This window comes from Labrus bergylta, chromosome 16 (assembly GCF_963930695.1).
Source record: "Labrus bergylta chromosome 16, fLabBer1.1, whole genome shotgun sequence".
NCBI lineage: Eukaryota > Metazoa > Chordata > Actinopteri > Labriformes > Labridae > Labrus > Labrus bergylta.
Genome location: NC_089210.1, coordinates 12,211,493 through 12,232,616, shown reverse-complemented (window position 1 = coordinate 12,232,616; position 21,124 = coordinate 12,211,493). Strand labels below are relative to the sequence as shown.

Below are 21,124 nucleotides of genomic sequence, written 5' to 3'. Positions count from 1 at the left end.
ACGCCTGAATCAAAAAAAAAAAAAAAGAAGTGTTTTCCTGCTCGTCAGGATGGAAATAATTTCAGCACATGCCTAATTATCTCACAGACATTGTGTTTTGATTGTAATTACTAGTTTTAAGTCACAAAGTCTCGGCCTCAGTGTAAGGTCTAGGAGCCATTTAGCTGAGTATATGTCCTGTATATCCGTCTCTCTGTACAAATATTATGATCTCTCTGATGAGAATTAAGTCTCCAGCCTGGATGGCCAATAAATTAGAGGCACGCTTCTCGTTTACTCATCAGAGCTAATGAGCCTGATAAAATTACCTCGAGGATCATAATTACAGGCTAGTGGCAGAGACTCTAGCTGAGACTGGAATAAGAACACACACACACTCACACACAAATGAGACTGTGCTGTAAGTGGCAGGATACTAGAACATAACAGAGAAATATCAATGTGCACAAGCAAAGATTATACATTGTGTGTTTTCATTCAGACAATTCAGCAAATGGCACAAAGGAAACTCTCCTGTTTGACATCATGTTTAAGAATGTACATAATGTAAGGTGCAGGACAATGTTACAATTTCCACCTTTCTGTCAGAGCAGTTCAAACTGATTTTTTACCACCCTTTCATAAAGATTAAGCACTTCATGGGTAATGGCATATTTTAATGAACGATGGCAGCCTGGACACAAGAGCTCACCTCAGAGGGATTCCATTTCATCACACGTTCACAGGATGAATTGTTTTACTTATGAATATTAATGTCCCTCTAATTTGAGGCTGTTGTTAATGCTTGTCGCTAGGAGCTCGGCAAATCAGGTCCCATTCCTGTTAAAACCATGTATTAGACACCCCCCTGACACTAAGCCCTCGCCTTTGATTCTTAATTGCAGAAGTGCAAGCATTCGCAGTAGATGGGGCGCAAAGCTTTAATTAACTCTAATATCACACATTCGGTCTCGACTGTCAGCCACATCACGCATGGCATTTTTTGTACCAATACCATCCCCAACTCTGCTCAGCTAGAAAGATCGTGTTTCAAGTTCATGATCACAATTTCATGCATCTCAAAATGAGGGATGTGTAGCTTTTTAAGTCGCCGTAATATATTGATGACAGTGAAAATCTTGTTGCCTTCTCTTACAAAAAAAAAAAAAAAAAAAAAACCTTATTAAAAGCATGCATTGATGCAGCTGTGATTTCTACACAGCTTTCACGCAAAGGAGTCGCAGCATTGTTGGTATTCTCCACTAAAAGCAGCGTCTGATCTTGAATCAACAGTCAATCGGTGGAGCTTGTGGCACGAGGAGTGGAGTTATGGAAAGTTCAGGGAGGTGTTTAAAATAGAAAGATGTGTGCCAAAAGAAGCTGTTATTAAGTAAATAATTCAAGCACACTCATCTTCTAAGGATTTATTGAAGAGATTTCAAGTTGAAAAATGCTATAAATACAGATCAAGCACATACCATTCAATAATAACTAAAAGTCAACTCTTCCTCAGTTCACTCCCTGGAAACACTCTGGATGCCATTTTCACGCACCAGTGACTCCACACGTCCTTTAAACATTTAATAGTGCAGGTACGGAGAATTTCTGATGCAGATATTAGTAAAGAGTAGTGTTTAATTAAAGCCAGTTTGAAGATAAAGAGCTCAATACAACCTATAGTTTATAAGCCTTCCCCGGCCATAAGCTACTGCTCTACCTAATCCTCTTTCACATAACATTATTGCATCAGCACAGCCGAACATTTTTGAAGCATTTATAAAATTAGCAAAGAAATTAACTGTCCGCACTGTGGCAAATTGGATTTCAAAGTTCCTGCCGTGTTATACAGCATACCCAGGCTGCCACCTACAGTACAGCGTGGGAGAGGAGCGGCAGTCTCTCTCCCCCTCTCTCTGCAGCGAGCCGGTTCAACATGTGTGGCTCTTCATTTTACACTCCACAGCCATTCTAACTTAATTGTCAAGGCCCTTTTTTCTCCTGCTAATATCCTTACAGGAAATTTGTTAAAATCCATTATTAAATAAAAACTGAAATAATTTCATTTTGGATCCCGACTGTTGAAGGATTACACGTCTATTGTTCTCGTTCCCATTTGCACGAGGAGGAAGTCGGTGTTTCCTCTGGAATCTGTCAGTTGTTATAGTTCTGGTTTCTAACTCAAAATGAACTCTTTTCTGGACCCCAAGTGTAGGCTGATTTGAAATCACATTCAAATGTTTCAATAAATCTATCTTTACATTTAGAACATATCCATGAATGGTGACTCATGTGTTACTCTTTTACTGCAGTCTACATCATATCAGGGAAACACTCTCAGTTTATGAACTCATGAAAGTGTTTACTAAAATAAACACGTTCTAAAATCTGTTGTTGAAAAGAGTGAATCATGGGAAATGTAAAAACCGTAAACAGAGAGCTAAGAATACTGAACAGGAAAAAAACATTTTAAAAGAACCTTCAATTTCAAATATTTCAACATAATGGAAACAATACATTATTTCATCATCATTTGACATTTTTTTTCTTTTCATTTCCACACTTCAGGTACTTCGGTATCAAAATATAAAAACCTTGATTTTTCAAAAGCATGAACAATAACACAGTAAGTGTTAGCAAGTTAAGAAAAAAACTGTGCTGAACATCATTCCACTCGTCTTTTACTTCTTCTCCTGAACATTTTAGAGATGGAGGATTTCCTTTTGTTTTTGGCTTTTTTTACACCTATTTACCAAAAACACACACACACACACTGAATATTAGAATGATGCGTTCAAGTTAGAAAATAACGTCTAACAAGCGTTACAGGTAATACTTACCGAGATTTTTCATCATTTCATTCAACTGCTGATCCTCTTCCACTTCCCTGAAATGGATCAAAAACACATCTCAAGTTATTAAGAGCTATCACATAACCAGTGTTACATTTATTATCACTTCTCCATCTCAAAACCAATACAAGCTGGATTGTGTTACCGGCGCCTGTCTTCATCAAGACCCTCAACTATTGCATTTCTGCCATCCACAATCTCCATCAGTCTCCGCATCAACTTCTTCTCCCGATGTTGCTCCTCCCTGGACTTCAAATGATCTGTAGAAACAAGTGAAACACTTTTAATTGTTACTTGAAAAAAAAGGTAAGCAACCATAATGTTGAGCAGAGAGTCTCTTACCTGGCTTCTCCAGCAGCCTGCGGAGTTCCCCCTCCACACCGGGCTGCTGCTGCTCCAGCTCCTGAGTCCTGGCTCTGAGATACACAGTCAATAAAAATATTTAAAAAATTAAAGAGGATTAGCTGATGTTTAATGCACATCGCATGTCAGGTTAGACAAAAAAAGTCTTAGAGAACCATATGTGGCATCTTTAAGAATAATAGCAATCACAATATAGAGCTTAAAGGGGGGAAAACTAAATATCATTTAAAATGAAAGTAAACAAAAGTCTCTGAGGTGAACACTTTTATCACCGTTTATCTTCTAAGTTTAAGGCTATAATAAAGAAGTACTCACATGTAAACAAGCTCTGACTCCTTTCTAATGTACACCTGTTTCTTTCGAATGAGAGTGAACCATTCGACCATCAGAGGGTCCATCAGTATGTCTCCATCCCCCTCTGAAAAAGAAACACTCTTTTTAAAATGATCTTAAGCACACATGATATTGAGATACAGCATCTCTTTGTCCAAAATGACATCTCTTTTCATTTTCACCAGACCTACTCTGTTTTCATATGACTGAATGTTTACACTACAATAAGATTACGTGTGACAACACGTAAAAATGATTTGGCCGCTGTGCAGTCGCAGGCCGCAGGTTTGTTGAGATGTGTTCTGATTCACCTCCTGGAACCGAGTCAATCCTCAGGGACAGTCATATGCAGCTAATAATAATCAGCTTTGTACCTTAAGTGACAAATATCTTTATTCTGCCATTTTATAGTCAAAGTAAAACAGAGCACTGATACAGAACAAAGATATAATCAACTGTTTGTGATAAAAATGTCTAATTAATGTTTATTTAGTTCATTAGTACTTGCAGTTACTTCTATTTTATGACCTTCTATTTTAACTTAAATTGGGTTGAATTCATTTTCAGAAACTATTCAATTAGGAATAAAATGATCGATAAATTGCTCAGAAAGACATCAAGGAGAAAAAACAAACTCTCTTTGGATACATTTTTTTACCTGTGAGTATTTGTTTCTTTTCTTTTTAAAATATGGAGATAAATACAATTTTAAAACTTTTTAAAGCTTTTTGTAACATATTTTTGGTTTGAACAAAACAGGCTTCTAGACATCATATTTTGAAACTCTGTGGAGCTTTCGTCGTGATTTTTGTAAAACTGAATGTCTAATAATTGCAGATAAATCAATGGTTAGAAAAATCTTTTAATTTTTTAGCAAAACAGTGAAAACACCAGTATCAGTATTACCATGTGTACCGCGATAACTTATCTTAATACTGAGCACAACATGAATGTTATAGTTCAGTCTTAACGTGCAGGAGATAGAGATCAACACAGAGGGAATACATGATGAAGTGCGTATTTATCTTTAACACTTAGTTAATAATGATTGAGAAATAATCCTGAAGGGATAAGTGTACACATTTTGTTAAATCATTTTCAAATAAGTGTTGGGCTTTAAAAGGAAATGTCTAAGTGTCCTAACCAGAAAAGAAACATCAAACATACTGTACAGAGGAGCTTTGACACAAAGACAAAATTAAGAATGTAACTAAAATGTTTGCAGCTGTTTAAAGTTTTGTCTTGAATTAGTTAAAATTCAGACTTCATCCCCTAATTGATTAAATCGACAGATTTCTACAGTGAGTATTGATCCCTATTCCATCAAGGCCTCATTTACAAGAAATACTTCCTCATGATCCAGATCCAGGACAAAGCTAACATGTTTTTATTTTTTAAGAGCCAGGATTTCGTTTTTTTTTAAATGAAAAATTCCAGGTGAGAAGCTGATGATCTCCAAGGTGCTATACAATTGATGTCAAATTTTGGCCAAGTGACCGCATGCTAAGGCTTTCTGGGTGGCACTTGAAAAAAAGAAGGTATGCAATGGACCAGAATATATATTACTATGCCCGAGTCATGTTGACCTTGAGCGAAGCAATCAGGCCCCCTACTCCCACTCCCTGAAAAGAGAAGCAACATCCCTGTGGGCCGTCTGTGCCTCTCACCTCATTTGGCTGCAGAAACAGTAATAGAAATGGGCAGAATGTCCCCCGAACGCAAACCCACACACCTCAACTTCCAGCTGACAGGGACTGAGAGTGTGTGTGTGTGTGTGTGTGTGTGTGTGAGTATGTGTGTGTGTGTGTGTGTGTGTGTGTGTTTATGTGAGGACACTGCGCCAGAGATACTCTCACTGAATCAGCAGTGGGATTCAGCAGTGTGCTGAAATACAATAACATATCTAAGTTGTGTTGAGGTTATTCTCTGCATGAAGGCAAAATTGACCGTTGCATTGATGTGCTCGTTTTAGGGGGATTTCAAAAATCGCACGTATCAACATTCGATTTTATTTGCACATCTAAACAAGTCTAAAATGAGTTGCAGGGAAAGAGTGGGGGATAAAAAAAAAAGAAGAAAAAAAAAGTACCTTCCTCACAGCTGCGGAGTTTCTTTTCCAGCTCCACGCCCTCCTTCTCCAACTGAGCCAAGTTCATCTCAATATCGTTCAGCTCTCTCTCAATCTGCTCCGCTGGAATATGATAAGACTTCACCTGATATAAAACAAAAGAACTTAAGAGTCACAGTCGAGTATAGATTATTTTAATTTGAAAATTCAGACTTTGGCCGCTTAAACGCAAAGAAGGTCGTTCATTTTTTTCGCCGGGAATGTAATGAAAGCATATTTGTAGAGCTGTTAATTAATCTCTTAAGAGACTTAATGGAGGGAACTTACAGAGGGTGACCTCATTTGAGTCCTGGAGGCGTTGGTGGGTGACAAATACTTTCCCTTTTTAGCACCTAAGAGGTAGATAAAATAGGATTAGATAGTCCTTTCATGGCAGCTTTTCAGAAAAGCATTGTCACATACCACTTCACCTGATTTATTTTCAGTGAAACATTGACTGCTCATATGAAATCAACAAGATGGATGAGGCCATGTATGTGTGGCTTTGACGATGATATTTTTAACCCACATGACGGATTCCCGTGATTGGCTGGAGCAGACATTGAGGAGCTAATAGATTCCACAGCTGGCCGTCTGGGTGGGGATTTCACAGATGAGTGAGTCTCCTGTTGAAAACCTAAAATAAGGACAGGTAGGTTAACATGGTGCAGATATGCAGGAAATTCTATCTGCTAATGAATTCTCCTGTTTTAGGAGAAAATATCTGCATGAATCTAAAAACACAGGGAAGCATGTGTGTCGTAACTGTGGGGGGGAGGCATGAAGAGACTAAGAGGAGTTGTGATGTGACGTGTACCTTCAACATAATACCAAAGTCCATATACATTTTCACTGTTTGTTTTTTTTTAAACAAAAATGAAAAAAAAAAAAAAGTATCCAATACAAATGGGAAAAATGTCAAATACAAAGTTGAGAGTCAACAGAAAAAAAAATTCAAACCAATCATATTTGTCTCCAGCCGCACAGCTGAACAGGTATAAATTATGAAACTTCACTCAGTTCAAACTACCAACATGAGAAATAATCACAGAGGTAAAATACACATTATGGCTCCTAGAAGCTCTGTCCCGGGATCAGGATGAACACCAATTTATTTGATTTATTTTTGATTATGAAACAGGGACACACACAATGAACATTGCTTTAATGATACTTTTGTTGGTTTTAGCCATGCTAGTGGAGTTGTGGTCTGTCTGTCAGTCAGTCCACCTCATTAGTCCGGACTAGAATTTTCAATGGATATCAATACCAAACTTTGTTAAAGCATTCAAGTTCCCAAGAGGCTGACAAAAAAAGACTCCTACGATCCCCCCGACTTCTCCTCTAGTGCCACCATGACATTTGGATTTGTAGATTGGTTTGAGATGACTTGATGATGTTTGATTGATTTGATCAGAATATATTACAGACATTCGTGCCCCCTCAGAGTGATTTATCACTTTGGTTGTTGTCTGACGTTATGTTTGTTGTCTGATTAGCCCCAATATTGGTTAGTTATTTTGATTTGTCCATTATAACTGCATATTTGGAAAGCCAAAGACGTTATCATTCTCAGCTCGACTTTGTGTTTAGAGCTAATCTGGGATGTAAGGTGATTATGGGCGTCATAATGCTAGAAGTGCTGCTAACTTGTTTTTATAAGAATGTTATTGTAACATTCTTATTGTCACCCCAAACTAAAACACTGAACATGACATGCTCAGCATCAAACAACAGACACTGTTAGCACTTGTGCTTGTGAACATAATTGAGTGTTTAGATGTTGAAGAGTCAGATAGTTTCCCTTTGGAATTTGTTATGAGAGTGATATAACATATTACGATAACATTACACTCGTGCATTTCTTTATGGGAACTTCCTAGGAAAGCCTAAAGCTTGAATAGAACATACTCTGTTTATGTAATATACAGAAGTGACTCACTTGGGTTTTCAAAGGCATGATGAGGTTTCTGAGGAGACACTTGTGTGAAATGTGCAGCATCAAACAGAGCAAAGCTGACTGCTGGTTGTGCAGGTGTTTGAGCCGAGGGAGGCCGTGTTGTACTGATGGAGACATTAGAAGAAGTCGCAAACCGGAACTCAGGCTTATGTGGCTCAGTATACACTTCTGTTTGTGCATCTCTGTGAGAAAGACAATGAAGCGTGTCATTAGGTTTGACAGAATTTGGATGTAAAAGTGCGGCATTCATCTTACACTGACGATAACAACAGAATCAAAACATAAGGAAAAGCCTCACCTTGTTGTATTGTATTTATGAACGGTGGGGTAAACAATGGAGGAATCATCAGCGGGGATTAGAAATGAGAGTGTTAAGAGAAGGAAAGGTTCAGGCCAGGTACTCCTTTGGACTTGTTAGGATGGGGAAACAGAGCTACAGCTGCACTCTGGGCCAGTTAACAGAGACAAGGTGCGACAAGTCTGCAGGCTGGAGAGTGAATAAGCTGAATGGTCATGGCTGTATGAGGACAACTCCCTCAAGATGTCCACCCTGTGTGACCTTCCCACATCCACCTAAGTGAGTTATGAGGCAACGGTGATTATAAGGAGAAACGAGGATACTTACTTAAGACATAGCTGGGTGTTCAAAGGTTCGAGCTGTGATTGCCTCCCTTGGATCGGATCTGCATACAAATGATTGAGAGAAAGGTGGGTGAAGAATTAAGAGACGTGTTATTTTTATTTAAGTTATTAAGTTAAGTTACTTTTCTTTAGTTTAATCAAAGCAGGTAAAGTTCCTCAAGTTGTACACACTAAAAATATGTATTTGACTTTTCCCTGTGTCACTCTCACCTCTACAGCTATAAATGGGTGCTGTGACTAGTGTCAATGTCTAGTCTGTCATACAGCGGTAAAATAACAGATCGTTATCGGTATATTTGAGTTAGACACCCAAATTATCTGTAAATGCAGAAATGCTCTTTAGAATTGTGACAAAAGGTGATTTTCAAATTTCACAAAACTTGAATTAAAGCCCAGTTTCAATACTTTTCAATACGAGGTGATGATTTTATGACCATTTAAATTAACAGCCAGGAGTAATTGTGTTGCAGTCGGAAATGGGACTCACTGTCAGGATGCTGCACCCATGCATGTACATCCATCCAGAGAGAATGACAGTTCAACTATTAAAGTTCATTACAAGAGTGACACAGAAATTAAAATGTCAGTTGTTACACATGGAGCTAACATCACGCTAAATGCCCTGGCTGTATAAATAGGGCAGAAATGACAAAAGGGCTTTGTTTTGTTTTTTTCTATGAATGCGTTTGCAGACAGACAGAGGGAATTGGCAAGGCAGAGGTTGTATGCTGGCTAGATGTCAAAAAATGGATCAAGAACAACCGAAATGAATTTAGTAACGCTTGCCTGCAGCGGTCGTGTGTACAGTCGTTGGCCTTGTGTTGTCTTTGTTGACGGCCTTCAGACGTGGAAATTCCTTATTGTTTGTCTGGCTGGAGGAGGGCTGTCCTGCCTGGTTTCCTGCTGGGCCTTGGCTACATTTATCTTTTCTCAAACCGGGTCTGTCAGCGGAACTTGGCTCATCTCCAAACCTGCAAAGAGAGAGAGAGAGCCCTCATCATCAACCATATGAAGAAAAAAAAAAGTCAGGACGAATGCATGCAGATAGACCCAAAAAACTAGAACTGTCCAAACGAGAAGGAACTATTCATGCCAATACTCACCGTGTCTCTGCTGGTCTGATGGTGAACAGCCGTTTGTTGTTGTTGTTGCAGTTCTCTTCTGCCAGTTTCTTTCCGATGGTCGTCCTGGCTCTGCTCTTCTCTTCATCAGAACTCAGTTGGACCTTCGGCCTTCCTGAACTGCTTAAAGGCTCTGCGGGCTTCCTGTTAACTGTCGCGGCCTCTGGAGCTTGCTGCGCAGACTGGAAAAACCTCTGCCGGGCCGACTGGGTCTTCTGTGCTGATGCTGTCCAGGACAGGGAAGGTGGAGCAGGACTGACCGCCGTCTTCACTGCATTATTAAGCGGAGCTGACAGCACAGAAGAGAGGCGTGACGCAGGCTGGGTCTGGCTGGAGCTGTTTAACGGCCCAGCTGAACTGCCTTTGATCCCGTCCTTGGTGGAGGAGGGTTTGCAACTGTTGTGGTGGGCTTTACAGATAAACGTGTCGGGATTCTTCCCAGGTTTGTAGCCTCCTGCGTGAAGAACACTGGAGCAATCACTGCACCTGATTGAAAGGTTGTTAAAAGGCAGCTATGAATTTAATAAAAACTAAACAGTGACAGGAAAGTGTCAAAGAAAAAAAAAAATCAGGTCTTACTTAAAACAGCTTCTGTGGTACAGCTTGCCTTCCACAAAGTGTCTCTGAACCAGATGAACGTGACTCTTGCATGCAACACATTTGCTGTTCAGAGTCCCATTTTTGTTGCCATTTTCAGCCAGAACAGCCTTCTGCAAAACCAGAACAACAACTAGGGTAACACTGCATTCAAAAAGCCACCTTATTAACCTTTATTAAATCCACTTTGAATGAACAGGATAACTAGAAAGGTATTACTTAAAGACTATGAAGATGTTTTGTGAATATTTTGATTTCTAACCTGAGCAGCAGCTCTGGCCACCTTAGGGGAGGTCTGAGCAGTGACAGCTGAAGGTGAACGATTCTCCGAGGCACTTTTAGACACAAAGGTTTTGGCAACAACTGGGAGATTCTTCTTCTCTGATGGCTCCTCCTTGGAGCCCTCTGCTGGCCTCTTTACACCTCCCACTGAGGAAAAGTAGAGCACCATTACTTTCAATTATCACACTCTGAGAAAATGAACATGCCTCAGCACTGAACCTGCAAAATCAACATGAAAAAGCTTTTAATTAATCCAGATGGGCAACACTCGGCCGTAGCTCTTCAGTTTCCAGGATATTTTAAGCGGCTGTGTTCTCACTTGGAGACCGTCCTTTAAAGTAGTTGTAGTACTGGGAGACGTAGGTAAGGATGCTCAGCCTGTCTGGGATCCTTAAAGCCACCATGTCTTCTGCGTCTAACAAAGCTGGGATCCCCAACTTCTCCTCTGCCACCTGAAACGCCTTGACAGACAAAACATACACATTTTAAACCATCGGCACACAAATCAGAAGCACTTTTGGCCGTAACAGTTTTGGCTGCTCCCAATGTGTTAAAAATGTCCCACAATACAATCTCCTTTAAATAGACCAGCAGCAGTCCAGAGAGGTTATAAAAGGGCTTCATAATGAATAGAGCACTTCCTGCGAGCTAGTAGGGATAAGAAAGAGGACGGAGGGAGTGAGATAGCAGGGCATTGTTTAGTATCAGCCTGGACATGCTCATTAAATTTAAAGCAGAGCCGTACTGAATACCAAGTCTGTCTGTAGAAGAAAAGCACTCAGAGCTGTTTGCCACAAAGACACGCACACAATTTCTTATTTAACAACTTGTGAAATAACCACCTGCAAGACACATGACACTATTCATGAAAAATAGAAGGGTGTGAATTACTGCACAGGTCATGCTCTCATGTTTTGCTGCTCAAAGGGTCTCTAAAAGTTCTTTAAAACTAAAACATTTTTAAACACCGCATTCTCTGGCCACAAAGTTATTCTGTTCTGGAGTACAATTTGATTAAAAAAAAATACAACAACAGTGGCTTAAAGTGAACCGTTATCGTGAGTATCAAGTGGTAGGTGACAGTGAGCCTCATTCAAAATGGATGTCCTGGAGAGCCTCTTCCCCGGGCTCAGGTTTGTTGCTGACACTGCCAGGACCATCTGAGACAACAAGGAAGTCATCCAGAGTGCATGCTGTAGCCCCGTGCCGGGCACATAACCCTCAGAGGAAGCTGCTTAAATGGAAGAAGTCTGAATAATGGAGAGGCCACTGCTCTGTGGCTCAGGTCATGAAGGGGTTAACAAAATAAATGAGGTCAAGTGGACAGAGGCAGAGGGACAATCTTGAGTTTTTAAGTTTTAAAAAAGAGGCTAAAGTTGGAATCGGCTTTTGCTCAAACTGCTGCGCTGCTAGAATGTTGAAACAGCTGAGTATGAAAGCACTCTGCTGCATAAACGCTAAAACAAGAACAAATAGGGTGTGATGCTCCATGTGTCGTCGTGGCTCTGGGGTTAATAAAGCGGGGTGTTTTATGCCATGTCAGATTATGCAGCTCAAGAATGAGGTCAGCCAGATAGGCTGTCTACGGTCGGCTTTGACAAAAGTTCAACAACTTGACTTCTTACCAGCCTGTTGTTCTCGAACACATCCTCCTTTCTGAGTGACTCATAGTCTCTGGAAGAAAAAAGAAAAACAGGAATACAATGAACAGAGAGTACGATGTGTTGGGGAAAACTTTATCTGACTCAGGGTCAGAACTCTGGGCTATTCTAAATAGAGAAGTGGGTTTATTAATAGAAATAGATACTTTTTTATTACACATACCAACTTTTATTTGTATCATCTTGTTCAAGACACATTCCCGCAATAGGACAATTAAAAACTAGAACCAAATCCCCTTACAAAAACGACAACACACACTGAAAATGCATTTACATCAGGGGGAAAGGGAACAAAAGAATAAGCAGTTTTAGGTACTTAAAAGACTTAAATAAATAACGGAATGGTCCAAGTTTAGAAGGACATATCACCATCGCCAGCTGAATTCTACCAACATTGTCACACTTTTTTTCCTTCAAGGTGAAACACTTACATGAGGTCCGGTCTGTATTTGTGTATAAGCGCACAGAAAGCCAGTCCGTTCCTGAAAGAAGTGGTCATGTTGGTGATGGCCACATCTCGATAGCCCTCACAGTGCATTTTACACCACTGCTCCAGAGCCTTGATGGCTGCCATGCTCCCACTGAGACACACACACACACACACACACACACATACACTGTACACCCAGTGCAGATAGACAGCGACGTGCGCAACAGGCAGGGGAGACGTTTCAGTGCGAAGGAGCCGGAGGAAAGAGAGGTAGAAACAAAAAGTCTGTGCTCAGGATTTGACCGTGAACTGCGGCGCTGCAGCTGCGTCCTGTTTCCTTCTCTTACCTGAATGCGCGCGCTGAGCCTCCGGGACGAACGGCTCGTGCGTGTTTAGTGTGCGTGTGTGTGTGTGTGTGTGTGTCTATGTGTGGTTACTAACTGAACTGGTTTTCTGCGCGCATTACACTAATTGACCCCGACTGCTGATGCGCCATTTCAACACTAGATCAAAACACAACCAGTAAGGTAAATAATCATTTTAAAAATAGTTGTAAATCAGAGAAAGTAGTCTAAATAGGCCTACTTAAAATAAGATAAGTCCAAGTTCTGATATAGATACCAATCAATATAAGACCTTGAAGTGAAAAGGCATTTGCATACAAGAGTGTGATCATGTGTTAATGTGGTTTTTATTTTGAAATCACTAGACGAGACGGTGTGGGAAGTGTCTTTAAACTGAATGTGCTCCCAATATGAAAGATGCCTACATTAATCAATCAATGCTATGGCATCCTGATGAGTAACAAGACCCTCTAGTCCCTCTTGAAAACACAAACCCCCAAATTTGACTTTAAGGCAACATGTTAAGTTTGTGATTTTTGACTACTTTCTGAAATAATCCTGATGATTCATTCTGTCACTTACAAATTGCTTTCACAACAACGAGGAATATGGAACGCATTCCTATCAACATATCTTTGTATTATAATCATTATGTTTCTACTGCTGATTGGTTATTGTCTTGCTGCCACTGTTTACAATGCTGCAGTTCTTTTGTCTTCCTGTTAGACTCTCCTCTTAGGACAAAAGCCTGGCCGTCTTACAGCCTCGCTTATGTGGGCGTTTACTATATATATATTTTCATTGAATAGACCATGAAATTAATTAATCATTTTTGGTCTCAGTGAAGGAGGACTATGCTGTAGGATTTCTGAAGTAATTAAACACCAGGCTTGCTATCTCATCCACTATATTGAGGTCAGTGTGTGAGAACCAAGAAGAGAATTTATGACATGCATGTTTTTTTTTTTTTAAACCCCACTCAGCTTTGTGTGGGCTCTAATTAGGGCCTAATTGAGGGCAACTATTGTCATATAAATATTCTGACCTAATTAGCACATATTGTTCCACACATTTTTAGGGAAACATGTAACCTGATTTTCAGCAGCTTATATGAAACTATTTTTTAAAGTTTATACTCCGAAAGTATTTTCTGACAAATTTGTAAGGAAACTAAAACCCTCGTTTGAACTAAACAGGAAACTAGAAATCGCTACTTCCTCTCTTACCCCCATATGACCCATTCACCTCAACTGTGAGTGTTTAAATCTATTTGTATGAGACCAGAGCTAAACTTGAATCCTTGAAATGGAAGTGAACAGTGCAACCTCCTTCACTGTTCACAAGATAAATTGTTTTTCACAAAACCAGGGTCTGAAAATATGTGAGCAAACCAACACATATTTCACTCTGGTCATCAGATCTTGTCATGTGTGATCAGAGTGAAACAGGAATGTATGCATTATTTCCATTTTACACTTGATGCATGTTGCATTGTCCATTCTACCTCGCACCTGTCCTATCTGAGGACACTCTCATGCCCAGAAGGTGGCGGTGTCACACTGCGCAGTTAGAAGACCGACACACTGACAAAATGCAAACACCACAGGAATTCAATTTCAATGATAAAATTGAGTTGTTGTTCAGGACAAATTTAGTTCAGACATTACATATTATTTTGATAAGTTTTTTTTGTATTTTTACTTTTTTCAGTTGTTGTAAAACTAAGAAAAAAAGCCATTTAAAACATTATTTTTGCAATAGGAGTTTATGTTATGAACCAATATCCTCTTATAAGGTTGTTTGTTTTTATTTAGTCAAATTAACTGTACAAAACTCTGTACTGCAGTTAAAGAGACACACGGGATGATTTTTGCTTTCATACTTTTACCTCTTAGTTAAGTTATAAATGCAACATTTAAAAGAAAATGACTAACACCTCACTTTCATATTGCTCTGAACAGGATTATCTCCAGCTTAAACTTTGTAAAATAACAGTGTCTGTTGAAGTTTGTGACTTCTTCTATTTTCTTTACCACAGTTGTTATGAATTCAAAGTCTACATGGTGTTTGTGTCACTTTCACACCAAGCAGAAAAAAAAGATCCTGTGCTTACAGTCTATATAGTTTTCAAATAATAGACATGTAATATCTATATAGACTCCTTTTTTCACAATTTTACCCTACAGCCATTTCCATTGTTTCCATTGAGGACGTGTGTCTGCATGCAGACATCCTCTGTAACCCGAGAGGTCAGGGATGAGTCTGCCATTAGTGAAATCCAGTAGAAATGATTTCACCGTATCCCATTTAAGCCCTGATGTACTGATATGTTACTTAGCACTCAGCATTTACCATTTGTCACCATCATCTGTAATAGACCTGTCATACAGCATGTGTCTGTCGTTCAGAGTCGACTAAACGGAAAAACTTCCAAATGCAAAGAAAATCATGTTCAGAATGAAAGAAAGAGAAATAGACATAAAGAGAATGTGTGACGTTGACTGATAATTTAGAAAATGTAGTTTGCAGAAACTTTTTTGGAGCTGCACATTTTAATCGTGAAGATTGATCACTGATGCACTTCAACCTCCATAACTTTGAAGAACTTTTGAAGTTGTTCATAAAAGTGCACAGAAATGTGACAAAGATGTTTGAATACAAATCAGAGAGAGACAAAATTAATTCTTGTTTATAAGTTTATTTAAAAAAAATAACAAATATTTTGTCTGACAAAAAAAGGAATGTTGGCTAAATAATAGAGTTACTTAACTTAAAAAAATATTTTAAATGCCACACTATCATACAGACTGTTCTGTAGGCTAAGATTATCTGTACAAACAGGAAGGTTGTGAAATGATCAATCATCTTGCTTGGCATCAGCTTCCTGTGTTTGTGTGTCGCCTCCTGACGTGTTCACAGTGCTGTGGATCTCGGCCTCGTGCTCTCGGGCTTTGGCCCTCAGCTTGGCGATGCTGCAGGAGCGGAGATCCTCTGAGCTCGGCTCCTCCGGCCCCTCCGGTCTCTCCCATTTCCCTGACCTGTGAGTCACAGGCTGCATAGGCACGCTCATCGCAGCACACACAGTTTTTGTCCATGGATTGTTGTCTCCTTCCTGTCGTCTCTCCCAGCGCTCACTGTCAGAACTCTCTGTCTGCGGTTTTAAACCTCTGCTCTGTTTCTCAGACGTTTCATCAATGTCTCTGTTTGCATAATGCCCTGCAAGCTGGCCCTGCAGTTTCAGCTGTCGCCTCATCTTGGCCCGTCGGTTCTGAAACCAAACCTGGATACAAATGAAGGAATATAATTTTATTATAATACAAAATACAAAAGTTAGATTCAAATTATTGACAAGATAATCTTTGTTGAAAACTTGAGAAAAAATAACTTTTTTTTCTCACTGTAAAAATGTAAATGCCTATTTCTCCTCTTTTCAGCAACCCATGAAGGAAACATATTTTTAAGTCAACTGACCTCACTTTTTGAACATTTGAGGCATTAAAAAGGCATTCCACGTGTCCATGCTGCACTGAAGAGATCACTTTTCAATACAAAACGATGCAACCTCAAAAAAAACAAGACTTTTACTTAAAAACAACCAGCTTTATTTGATCTGCTCAGACTGCTGAGGCCTCATATAAGGCTTAAGATAATTTTTTACTAAATGGAACAAATATACTCTACTGACTTTGACCTCTTACAGAATAAGGGGTTTCTCTTCACAGCTGGTAGGAAAGAAGACCAACCACAGAAACCAATGACAGTTTCAGCTCATGCATACATATGAGTATGGTTTCAGACAGACTTGAAATAATTTGAAGCCAAATAAAATGTATTTGTAATGTATGTATGTAATGTAGAAATACGAATTGCAGAACCAAAATTTGATGCAACTCCTCAGCTTTCATTGTGCCATTCTTTGCATATTTGATGAGCTGACATCTTAAATGAGTATGAATTAAGACATACACCCTTCTGGGAATTTAAATTGTATTTGTCAGCACAGGCTGGGAGCGATGAGCCAGCTAAAGAGCCTTTAGAATGCTTTAAAAAAAACAGTGATAGCAGGTAAACGAGTGTGAGGTGAACGATAGGCTGTACATGTGTTGGTTACCTGCACTCTGGCCTCGATGAGGTCCAGTCGAACAGCCAGGGCTTCCCTCATGAAGATGTCAGGGTAGTGGGTGGTCTCGAAGGCCTTCTCCAGCTCCTCCAGCTGCCAGCTGCTGTAGTTGGCCCGCGCACGACGCTGCTTCACTGGCCTCTGTTCATCTGGAAAGCACAGCGCGAGCACCAATTACACAATCGCCAACGGGTGACAAAGAACTAATGGGTCTAGATTGGATAATTAACGCAGCCATCATTAGGCCCACTTTAACACTGCTTGATAATTGATTGTTAGTTACGAGCTGTTAGCTAATCTTTAGTAAACATTTACACTGGAATCAGATGGTGCTGACTGAGACTGTCATCGAGACTGTGGACAAACAGTGCCAGTTTGGCTACAATCAGTCCATGTTTTCCGCCACACCAGTTGAGGTTTAAACTCACCCATGACCTCTGTGAGCTGCCCCATCCCAACTGCCTGTGTGGCCAGCAGCAAAGCCTCCTTGCATGGCTCCGGCTGAAGATAACTTCTCAGGGACTCGTAGCTGATAAAGGGCCCCGGGATCAGGATCTGAGGTTGAGAGCTCAGTCTGGTTGGGAATGCAGGAAAAAAGTGGGCTGCAGGCGAATGGAAGACTGCAGGCAGGAGAGTAGATACCAGCTGCCTTGGGCCAAACATGTCCAATATATGAAAAGTCTAATGTTAAGTGTCTGTCCACTGAAAAGGGGACAGCTTGACTCTTAAATGGATGGTGGTTTTCTAAAATGCATCCCAACATCCAGATGAAAAAGAATAGAAAATAAATATGAATATGATGGTTTTCCAGTTGTATCCAGTTTGTTGTTAGAGCTGATTGCAGGTATTAGGTGTTGCCTGGAGAGTAAAGGTAAGATTTGAGTTGTGGAGGTGGTCTCACCTGGGCTTTCTACTCTTCCTCCCAAATCCTCTACCCCTCCTTTCTCTGGTCACGTGACCCCAAACAGCCGACAGGGCTTGGTCTCTGGGAAGCAGGTGAAAATCCAGCCTGTGATTTATCTCTCAGTGGATTATCAGCATTAGTCCATCAGTATTTTCTGCATTGGTCATTACTTTCCAAAACTTTTCCAACAATCAGTATGCGGTAGGATATTTTTCTCTCTACCGCCCTTCCTGGGACAAGTTGCAACATCTTTGGCTTCTGATATTTCAATCAGCGGGATGGATAGGAGCTCAGTGTGTCAAAGCTCAACTGTGAAGTGTACATTCATACAGACACGTTCACCTTGAAGATTTGCACAACTCTGATCTGACTGGTTTAACAGTTGTTCGATGGAATGAGAAGAAATGAGTGAAAAGGAGACATCATGACAAATGACAACACAAGTTCTTTGATTCTGTAGAATGAAAAAAAGCACAAAGTACCCCGAAATGTAGAAATATTTTACTGTTGTTTTTCTCAAGATGAGACTTTTATTTTCAGAATCGCCAAGATTGGCTGATTAAAAAGTAATCATGTTTGTTCACCACCATAAAAAACGTAATATCTTGTTGTAATAGTCTACATCACAGACACAAATGTCTTTTTTTACATGACATCACTTGACATAGCTTATATCGATTTCTAATACTGTAAAGGGAAAAGACGCAATTGACTCCTGAAGTTACAAACAACTTAGTTACTGTGCTTAACAACTACATGGGTACAAAGACTATCGTCTCAAAATTAGAAAGTTTGATCATGGTGATATATTAATTGTTGCTGAATGTTACTTGATGTTTTGCTAATAAATGAGAGACTTGAGGAAGTCTTAATGTTTCTAGCACAGACCTGAGGTAAAAATAGAGTTTGAGCTGGTGATTTGTTTGAAACTTTCCTGGGATACAACTTTTTTTAAACTCGCTAACATGGTAGGTTAAAGTCTCAAAGATTCTGTAATTTGTAAGCATTGTTTACATTATTTATAGTTTGTTAATAACAGTTGTTACAATGATTAGTGGTTATATTTGCAGCTTTAAGAAGCATGTAGACAGTAGTCAGTGTTGTTGAATACTTACAGGATTTTTCCATCTTATCACAGCATACACATCAACACATTAACATCCAAGACAGGAAGATTATTAACTCTTTTTTTTCCCCCCTCTGAGTGAGGCAGCTGTAGCTTAGTGTTGAAGGATCCCTGATGATACGATCGTCCACACTGTCTTTGTGAATTAAACACAGGTGTGACAATTAATCCGAAGATACACATCACTTCACAACACGTCCCTCTAACTGCTCTAACTGCTCATCAGCTCAGACTGTGGTGAAAACATGCAGCTGTCAGTGTCGTCACCGCTGAGTTTGTCTGAGCGAGATGGCTTTGATCAGCGCGGGACCTCTGCTGCAGGAGAAGTTGGTCAGAGCTCAGGTGAGTCACATGGACAGTCGATCCTCTTAAACTGCAGCCCTCTCACCTGTGGCCCTTTCATCCACACCTGTTCAAACACTAAATAAATGCCTTAGTGTTGGCATAAAGAGGTTTGATGTATCAGGATTTCAGAGATTTAAATTCTTTAAAAGCTCAAGTTAAAACTGAGCCAATATTTATAGACTTAGTTTGATTCCACAAAGGTGAAAAAAATGGGATAGGATAATTTAACTCTTCTTTAAATGATTGTAACACAATTGTTAAATATAATCTTATCAAAAGGTGGCAAATACCCCATTGTCACACTAAAATATACACTACTAAGAAAGGTTTGCTGAAGTAATATTAAACATGATTCAGGCTTTACTTGGAATTGGTTTATTTAGGAAGGAACATAATCAATGTTGTACTGCACAACCGGGGGATGTAAAACAAGTTTTCTTCTTCTTCAGTCTGTGTCTATCTCTGCATGCGTGTGTGTGTGACAGAGGGAAAAGACAGCGATTGAAAGCAAATCATTTCTTGAGTTTGCAAGTTCTGTGGGGGAAAGAAAAATAGATTAAAAGTGTCTCGTCTGAGCTGTGGCTAAACAAACGCAGCGTGTGGTGGGACTGACGACTGAATAGCCATCTCCGTTTGTCCCTGGCACACAGGTAGTTACAGGGATTTCTGGTCTGTTTGAAAGTAGACCCCTTTCCCCCACCCCCAAAAATACTGTGTTTGTCTTTGCCAGGGTCCTTTAATACCCATTGATCCAGATAATCAGGGACAAAATTGGTGAAAAACCAGTGGGGGGAGGCTCTGACAGTGGTTGCTGAAAAGAACTGCTTGTGGATAATTGAAGGAGGCATTAAGACAACAATAGTAATGGCTAATGCCAGGACTTATTGGTTTCTCTGGTATTTCTAGCTCCCTGGATGTCAAGACAACATTGGAGAGTCACAGCTAGCATAGCAATCATCGAATCATTGGCAGAACTTCAGCTGCGGGGACAGAATGTGCATTATCTGTGGGTTTAGCACGCAACCAATGAGATGTCCTTCAGATGTCTTTAGCTTGAAATGAACTTGTTTGAGCTTGCATTCATTTGTGCAGAGCGGGAAAAGGACAAACCCCCTGAAATGTGTGCTGTTTTTTGGATCTCTGATTATGCTATGGTTCTCATATTTGAAATAAAGATATAAAAAAAGTGTTTAAAAGTGACTTTTTTGTAACTCCACCTTTGAGCTTTACAATTTCGAATGGTGTGTGTGGATATGAAAATAGACAGCTTTTATTCATCTTCATCTGTAGATAAAGGAACATTTTTTTGTGCCTGTTGGTACAATGTCAACAAACTTGAGTTGGAAAAAACACATCATACATAAAATGATCAAATGTATTTGTGGCAGAATACTGTTATCGTCCTGTGTAATGTTTTCACTGTTTATGGTGAACATGACCAAAGAACTGTTATTTAGAGCAACATCATTTGTACAAGGTAGTGATTCAGACCAAGTGAGGAAAGTCAGTCCGATATTTCTTCTCTATTACCTCTGTTTTGGTCTCAACCAACTTCAGCTAACTAGCTAGCTAACAGTTGTTTGTTATCTGGTGTTTTGGACAGTAGTGTACAATGGGTTTTAGAACTTTTCCTATGTAAAAAACTGTCTGATATTACCGAAGAACAACAATTAAATTACACCCCAGAAAGCGAAACAATTAGCTATAAAGTCTGGAATTCTCTTTGGCACCATGTTGGCCATTCCAATAAGCCCTTATTAAATTGTTGTATTGACATCTTTGTTGTGAAAATATGGATTGTTATCTCTAAAAGAGGAAACAAGAGAAATAAATCTCCAAAATACATGATTTTTTGATGTGATATTCCAAAAGTTACAAATATCCAAGTTAAACGTTTGATTATTAAACTTGTACACTGATGTTAAAGTCTTTGGATCTTCAGGAAATCACCATCAATGGCT

General features: G+C 39.6%; 2 protein-coding genes across 2 annotated transcripts; both read right to left on the bottom strand.

Moving 5' to 3' along the window:
* Window positions 1-1,388: 1,388 nt before the first annotated feature.
* On the bottom strand, window positions 1,389-12,668 carry micall2a (mical-like 2a). The gene is made up of 17 exons (XM_020642517.3): window positions 12,326-12,668; window positions 11,859-11,907; window positions 10,553-10,694; window positions 10,214-10,380; window positions 9,934-10,064; window positions 9,337-9,840; window positions 9,020-9,204; window positions 8,217-8,274; window positions 7,574-7,773; window positions 6,161-6,268; window positions 5,920-5,984; window positions 5,614-5,737; window positions 3,507-3,609; window positions 3,171-3,244; window positions 2,974-3,088; window positions 2,817-2,863; window positions 1,389-2,721 (listed from the first exon to the last, which is right to left on the bottom strand). The coding sequence occupies exons 1-17, from the start codon at window positions 12,466-12,468 to the stop codon at window positions 2,642-2,644; spliced, it is 2,295 nt and encodes a 764-aa protein (XP_020498173.3). The 5' UTR covers window positions 12,469-12,668; the 3' UTR covers window positions 1,389-2,641.
* Window positions 12,669-15,356: 2,688 nt separating this feature from the next.
* On the bottom strand, window positions 15,357-20,778 carry si:dkey-43p13.5 (homeobox protein unc-4). Its single transcript, XM_020642528.3, has 3 exons — window positions 17,217-20,778; window positions 16,780-16,937; window positions 15,357-15,948 (listed from the first exon to the last, which is right to left on the bottom strand). The coding sequence occupies exons 1-3, from the start codon at window positions 17,449-17,451 to the stop codon at window positions 15,526-15,528; spliced, it is 816 nt and encodes a 271-aa protein (XP_020498184.2). The 5' UTR covers window positions 17,452-20,778; the 3' UTR covers window positions 15,357-15,525.
* Between the last annotated feature and the right edge of the window lie 346 nt (window positions 20,779-21,124).

Excerpts from the sequence above, each read along its gene's own strand:
- micall2a (XM_020642517.3), bottom strand. The coding sequence starts at position 12,468 with ATGGCAGCCATCAAGGCTCTGGAGCAGTGGTGTAAAATGCACTGTGAG. Across the intron at positions 7,774-8,216 it reads AACACCCAGCTATGTCTTAA|AGATGCACAAACAGAAGTGT; the intron begins GTAAGTATCCTC and ends TCTTTCTCACAG. Across the intron at positions 3,089-3,170 it reads CAGGCTGCTGGAGAAGCCAG|ATCATTTGAAGTCCAGGGAG; the intron begins GTAAGAGACTCT and ends TTGTTTCTACAG.
- si:dkey-43p13.5 (XM_020642528.3), bottom strand. The coding sequence starts at position 17,451 with ATGTTTGGCCCAAGGCAGCTGGTATCTACTCTCCTGCCTGCAGTCTTC. Across the intron at positions 16,938-17,216 it reads GCAGCTCACAGAGGTCATGG|ATGAACAGAGGCCAGTGAAG; the intron begins GTGAGTTTAAAC and ends TGTGCTTTCCAG. Across the intron at positions 15,949-16,779 it reads TCATCGAGGCCAGAGTGCAG|GTTTGGTTTCAGAACCGACG; the intron begins GTAACCAACACA and ends ATTTGTATCCAG.